At 44.6% G+C, this 6,351-nt stretch overlaps 1 protein-coding gene across 1 annotated transcript; it reads right to left on the bottom strand.

Moving 5' to 3' along the window:
- Positions 1-728: 728 nt before the first annotated feature.
- Positions 729-5,166, bottom strand: anapc11 (APC11 anaphase promoting complex subunit 11 homolog (yeast)). Its single transcript, XM_038777881.1, has 2 exons — positions 4,655-5,166; positions 729-1,415 (listed from the first exon to the last, which is right to left on the bottom strand). Exons 1-2 carry the CDS (start codon positions 4,761-4,763, stop codon positions 1,270-1,272), a joined length of 255 nt encoding a protein of 84 aa, XP_038633809.1. The 5' UTR covers positions 4,764-5,166; the 3' UTR covers positions 729-1,269.
- Positions 5,167-6,351: the final 1,185 nt, after the last annotated feature.

Raw genomic sequence — 6,351 nt, 5'->3', positions numbered from 1 at the left:
TGCTTACCTATTTTCTCTCGAATCAAAAACTAAGTAACTAACAATGTTCAATGCAATGAGATCAAATCAAATATAATCAAGACCCTACAGATAAATAGGAACACTTATGGAGGTTGAACCTTGTTGCAAAGTTTGAGAGCTAAAGAGTGGGAGATTTGTTATTGTGCTGCAACTAATCTACTAGTTAGTTTTCAACTGTTCCGATCACCACCACACAAGTTGAAGTGCTTACTATAAAAGCGTGCCTGGTTCTTCGTCACACAGACTTGAAGCACCGCCCACTGGGAGGCCAGCAGCCTCCACTTAGCGAGCAGAGAGAGCCCAGCTGAACCTCAAGGAGCAAGGGTGACAGGAAAGCACTGCAGTCACCATCCATTGGCAGCAGTGGAGCAACTGAGACATGATGAGGTTCATGGCAATTGCCATCTCTATGAATTCCAGAGTCAAGGGCAAGGCTAGATGAGAAACAGCAGTTTTGCCATTTTCTGGCATTTTCAGTTAACTCTCAATCACATGTAACACAGCTACTCTTACATTCCCAGGTAGGGACACAGCAAGATCCTGCAAGACACAGGAAAGATTGTAATTCGTTCAGAAGTGCCCTTTAACTATCTGACAAATCAGCTTAATTTATTGCCTGCCATCACTCACCTCCAGGAAAAGGGCAAGGAACATGTCACAAGAGTAAGAATAGCCTCGTTGTGTTGTAAAATTCAATGACAATTCAGTAATTTTATAGCTTCTAAAGAAGTCCATCCTTTATTTTAGCATATCCAAAAAATGGTCAGTTTTGGTTTGAAAAACAAGTCGTTTCTCCATTACAAAATATTTTGCCAAAGCTAACCGGTTTCTTCCTTTCTACAGGTACAAATTAAAACTGTACATCTTCAAAATTGCAGCCATAGACGTCCATTGGTTTAACTGGGTCAGTCTTTTTAATGATTTGAGAATTTTAAAAAACCTACATAGCAATGTTTATGAAAAAGTTTTAATTGACCAGTAGTCCATTAAATTACATTGGCTGTTTATTTTTATGTTTAGCATTTGGTTGTTCACTTGATATTCAACTATTTCACGCAGATTAGTTATTCTAGTTTTACACTATTTTATGTAATACTTACAAAAAAAACAATATGTTTGACCAGCATTAGTCTCCTTGGTAACATGTTTCAAGTTTTTTTGCACCATCAATGAGAAATCAAAGAAAATGTCAGTACAAAGTCTTATTCGGAGACTTTGGATTCATCACTCAATTTGTCCAGTTGCTTATCACTCCTTGAATTTCCACTCCTGTCGACACATAGGACAATGCTGCTGTACCTGCTGGGAGTTCAGCCATTTCAGGATACAGTGCATATGGAAACAATGAGAGCATTGACCCCACACCAGCGGACAATCATCACCTGGTACTTTACCTGAAACACAACACATCTCTGTAAGCAAATCTGTGCAACATTTCCCAGCACCAACTTCTCTTACGTACTTGTTTGCACAAAATGAAAATCATTGGTTCACATCAGAAAAGCAACATTCGGAACACAAGGTGCAATAAAAGTTTTAGTTTGGCTTCTTCAGCCAAAAAGGTCTATTGAAAAAAAAAGTTTTCTACTCAAAAGTTAACATTGGTGCCACTAGTCTGAGTCCAACTTCAGTTTAAACATTTTTTTTTTTTTTAAATGAGTTGGGGTTATTAATGGATTTTAGTGACTTTACATATCTGCGCGTGATCACCCACCAGAAAACCTGCTTGAATGGTGTTGAAAGAAATCCCAGCTATAACTACCCATATGCAATTCAGCCTGCTGTCATTGTCTTCTGCATCCACGTTTATACTGTGCCCTGTTCAAATTACAATCTTGCAACTTTTAGGAAAGGTAATAAAACTGAGCACAAAAATCATTTATCACATGTAAATGGAAATCATTCTTTGCTCTTTTTTTGCAAGCACTCAAGTCTCAAAACTTAACAGCATTCCTAGAAATCTGTGGCATCTCAAGCGTAATTTTAATGCCAAAACCAACCAAATTCACTGTTTTGCAACCTAACATCTGCTAAATTAACATGGACTTAGGTCAAATGTTCTATTTAGTTACAGAACTTTATTAGATTCCAGCATGTTCATTTATGGGCGGCACTGTAGCACAGTGGTTAGCACTGTTGATTCAAAGCGGCAGGGTCCCAGGTTCAATTCCCGGCTTGGGCCAGTCTGTGCGGAGTCTGCACATTCTCCCCATGAGTTTCCGCCGGGTGCTCCGGTTTCCTTCCACAAGTCCCGAAAGACGTGCTGCTAGGTGAATTGGACATTCTGAATTTTTCCTCAGTGTACCCAAACAGGTGCCGCAATGTGACGAGTAGGGGATTTTCACAGTAACTTCACTGCAGTGTTAATGTAGGCCTACTTGTGACAATAATAAAGATTATTATTATTCAGTCTGTTAACTCTCACCAAATGCCCTTCGCCTGCCACTCCTACACTCACATTAGCCTCCAAAAATCTGTGCTCCTCTAATTCTGGCCTCAAACATCCCCAATTTTAATCGTTCCACCCATGCCTTCAGCTGCCCTTGCCCTAAACTCTGAAATTTCTTCTTGAAACCTCTCTTTCCTCCTTTAGGACACTCCTTAAAACCTCTCTCTTTGACTAAGATTTTGGTCAGCTGCTTTAATATTTCTTTGTGGTTCAATGTCATACTTTGTTAAATAATGCCTCCGTGAAGAGCCTTGGGTTATTTCATTCCGTTAAAGGCACTCTGCAAATACAAATTGTTGTTGTAGCTCAGGAAATCATAGCTTTAGAGTGGTATACCTGTATTTTTATTATTCATTCTTGCAACACAATTGTTGCTGGCAAGGCCAGTATTTATTGTCCATCTCTAATTCCCCTTGAGAAGGTAGTGGTAGGCAGCCTTCTTGAACCACTGCAGTCCAGGTATTGTAGATATAACCAGATACCTTTAAGGAAGGAGTTCCAACATCAATGGTGGTATTGTCACTGGGCTAGTAAACCAGAGACCAGGTAAACCAGGTTCAAATCCCACCACTGCAGATAGCGAAATTTGAATTTTTTTAAAATCTGGAATTAAAAATCTAGCAATGACCATGAAACCATTGGCAATTGTCATACACCATCTGGTTCACTAATGTCCTTTAATGACCTGGTCTGGCCTATTTGTGACTCCAGATCCACAGCAACGTGGTTGACTCTTGGCTGCAATTAGAGATGGGCAACAAATGCTGGCCCAGTCTGCGACGCCGACGTCCCATGAATGAAAAAACCTGTTCTTGTTCTTTGGGAAATAGAGGTTGCAGGTTTAAAAGCTGCTTTCTCAGTACGATGCATCATTTAATATATTCAGTAAACAGGGTATTGTTTGGGGTACAGGACTAGATTCAGCAGAAAATATTCAATATGTATTATTAACAGAAACAATTAAAGTGCAAGAGGTCAGTCCAATCAAACATTTTTAACTCCACTCAAGTTAAAATGTAGTTCTCTTTATAATATAAACAGTTAAAATGGAAAGGAAAGTGTTGACCAGACAACAGCTTTGCTGTGAGGTGTTGGTGGCACAGTGGTTTTATCACTGGGCTAGTAATTTAGAGACCCAGGGCAATGTTCTGGGGCAAATGATGGAATTTGAATTGAACAGAAATCTGGAATTGGAGGTCTAAGATAACCATGAAACCACTGACGTTAAAAAAAAAATCCCCATCTGGTTCGCTAATGCCCTCCAAGGAAATCTACCATCCGTACCTGGTCTGGCCGACACACGACTACAGGCCCAGAGCAATATGATTTATTCTCAAAATGCCCTCAGAAATGTCCTAATCAGCCATCACTTGAAGGACATTGAGGAATGGACAATAAACGCTGGACCAGGGAGCAAAGCCCACTTCCAATGATGAATTCAAACAAAACACAAATGTGATTTCGGGTCATCACTCCACTTATTTAAATCCAACAAAACAAAAGATTAGAAAATACATTTTACTCACGCATGTGGACATCATTCAAATGTTAGACACCCCAAGATTTAAACAATGTCCCATGAACAAAGTGGCCATTATCCTCTCAAGCCAGATACATCCAGGAGGCTCATTCACTGCCCGTGGAAGGCAGGATCTGGTGCCAGACTTTCTGTCACCATAACAGGCGGTGGGGCCAATGCAGCAGTCTGGCCACCTCAGGGCAGAGGCCTGGAGGCCTCGGAGGACAGGGACGGAGAGATCCCTCTCCACCCACCCACCCACCAGGCGCCAGTCAGTCAAACAGGCGGACCCGGACCCCAATGAAATGAATGAAAATCGCTTGTCACGAGTAGGCTTCAATGATGTTACTGTGAAAAGCCCCTAGTCGCCACATTCCCCTGTTCAGGGAGGCTGGTACGGGAATCGAACCGTGCTGCTGGCTTGCTTGGTCTGCTTTAAAAGCCAGCGATGTCGCTCAGTGAGCTAAACCAGCCCCTGGTTTAGCCCAATGGGGCAGGGGATCGACACAGCCAGAGGAGACCGGCTGCGGGTGTTAGACAGGGCCTGGGTGGGGGCTCCTAACTCGGGCCCGAGGATTCCTAACCTCCCCCAGGCCCGGCTGACCTCCCCCAGGCCCGGCTGACCTCCCCCGGGCCCGGCTGACCTCCTACCCCCGGGTACTCACAGTCCGGGCAGCAGCCGTTAAAGGCCGTCCGGCAGATGCCACAATTCTCATCGTTCGCCACCCAGAACCAGGTGGCGATGGCGTTCCAGCGCTTCACCTTCACCCGCATCGCTGAGCTGTGGGCCTGGCGCAGGCCGGCTGCAGAGGGGCCTCCTCTCACTTCCCGGGGCAGCGGTGGCGGGACCGGCTCCGCCTGCAATCAATCCTCCTGCGGCGGGGAGTCCACACCGCCCGCCCCTCTCTCTCTCTCTCGGCCTCCGCCCCGGCCTCAGCCCAGCGGGGACTTCCAACTCTCCCCCGCAATGTTTAAAACCCTGCGGCGAGAACCCCGCCGTTCGGGGGATTAAACGTGTTATTCTGATTGGCTCAGACCGCGATCCCAGCCTTCAGCGCCTCTCCGTCATTGGCTCGATCTCTTGACCGGGCACGCCTCTGATTGGTCCGCCGTAGCAGAAGCGAGTGGCTTTCCTCCTCCTAAAAACCGGCGTTACATTGGGATTGATTAATGATCACTCGTTCCCTCAGCCTGCGTGGATAAGTGGATCCCTCAGCCTGCGTGATGATAAGTGGATCCCTCAGCCTGCGTGATGATAGGTGGATTCCTCAGCCTGCGTGATGATAGGAGGATCCCTCACTCTGCTTGATGATAGGTGGATCCTTCACTCTGATTGATGATAGGTGGATCCTCACTCTGCTTGATGATAGGTGGATCCTTCACTCTGATTGATGATAGGTGGATCCTTCACTCTGCTTGATGATAGGTAAGCACAGTAAGAAGTCTTATAACACCAGGTTAAAGTCCAAAGTGCTGGACTTTAACCTGGTGTTGTAAGACTTCTTACTGTGCTCACCCCAGTCCAACGCCGGCATTTCCACATCATGATGATAGGTGGATCCTTCACTCTGCTTGATGATAGGTGGATCCTTCACTCTGCATGATGATAGGTGGATCACTCACTCTGCTTGATGATAGGTGGATCCTTCACTCTGCATGATGATATGTGGATCCTTCACTCTGCTTGATGATAGGTGGATCACTCACTCTGCTTGATGATAGGTGGATCCTTCACTCTGCTTGATGATAGGTGGATCCTTCACTCTGCATGATGATAGGTGGATCCCTCACTCTGGTTGATGGATCCCCCGGGCCTGTATGATTATCAATAGATCCCTCAGCTTGTGTGATGATTGATGGATCCCTCAGCCTGTGATGATAGGTGGATCCCTCACTCTGCTTGATGATAGGTGGATCCCTCATTCTGCTTGATGATTTATGGATCCCTGTATGATTATAAATAGATCCCTCAGCTTTGTGATGATTAATGGATCGCTCAGCCTGTGTGATTATCTTTTTTAAATAAATTTAAAGTATCCAATTCTTTTTTTCCCCAATTAAGGGGCAATTTAGTATAGCCAATCCACCTAGTTCCACAGGAGTTGGGGTGCTTTATTGACCCCTTTAATTGCACTCTTAATTGATGTTTTTAAAGTTTCGTTGATCTTTGTTATGTTCGGGCAGTGCCCCTAACAGGAGCGTCCCTTTTTTGCTTTGTCCCTCAGTTTGTTTTCTTTCTTCTGTTTTGTTGGTGGGCCTCAAAAAGAGTGGCCAATTCACCTACCCTGCTCATCTTTGGGTTGTGGGGGTGAGACCCACACAAACACGGGAAGAATGTGCAAACTCCACACGGGCAGTGATC

Source organism: Scyliorhinus canicula, chromosome 18 (genome assembly GCF_902713615.1).
Source record: "Scyliorhinus canicula chromosome 18, sScyCan1.1, whole genome shotgun sequence".
In the NCBI taxonomy this organism is placed as follows: Eukaryota; Metazoa; Chordata; class Chondrichthyes; order Carcharhiniformes; family Scyliorhinidae; genus Scyliorhinus; species Scyliorhinus canicula.
This window is presented reverse-complemented; position numbering and strand designations above follow the sequence as displayed.

Excerpts from the sequence above, each read along its gene's own strand:
- anapc11 (XM_038777881.1), bottom strand. The coding sequence starts at position 4,763 with ATGCGGGTGAAGGTGAAGCGCTGGAACGCCATCGCCACCTGGTTCTGG. Across the intron at positions 1,416-4,654 it reads TAACGGCTGCTGCCCGGACT|GTAAAGTACCAGGTGATGAT; the intron begins GTGAGTACCCGG and ends GTTGTGTTTCAG.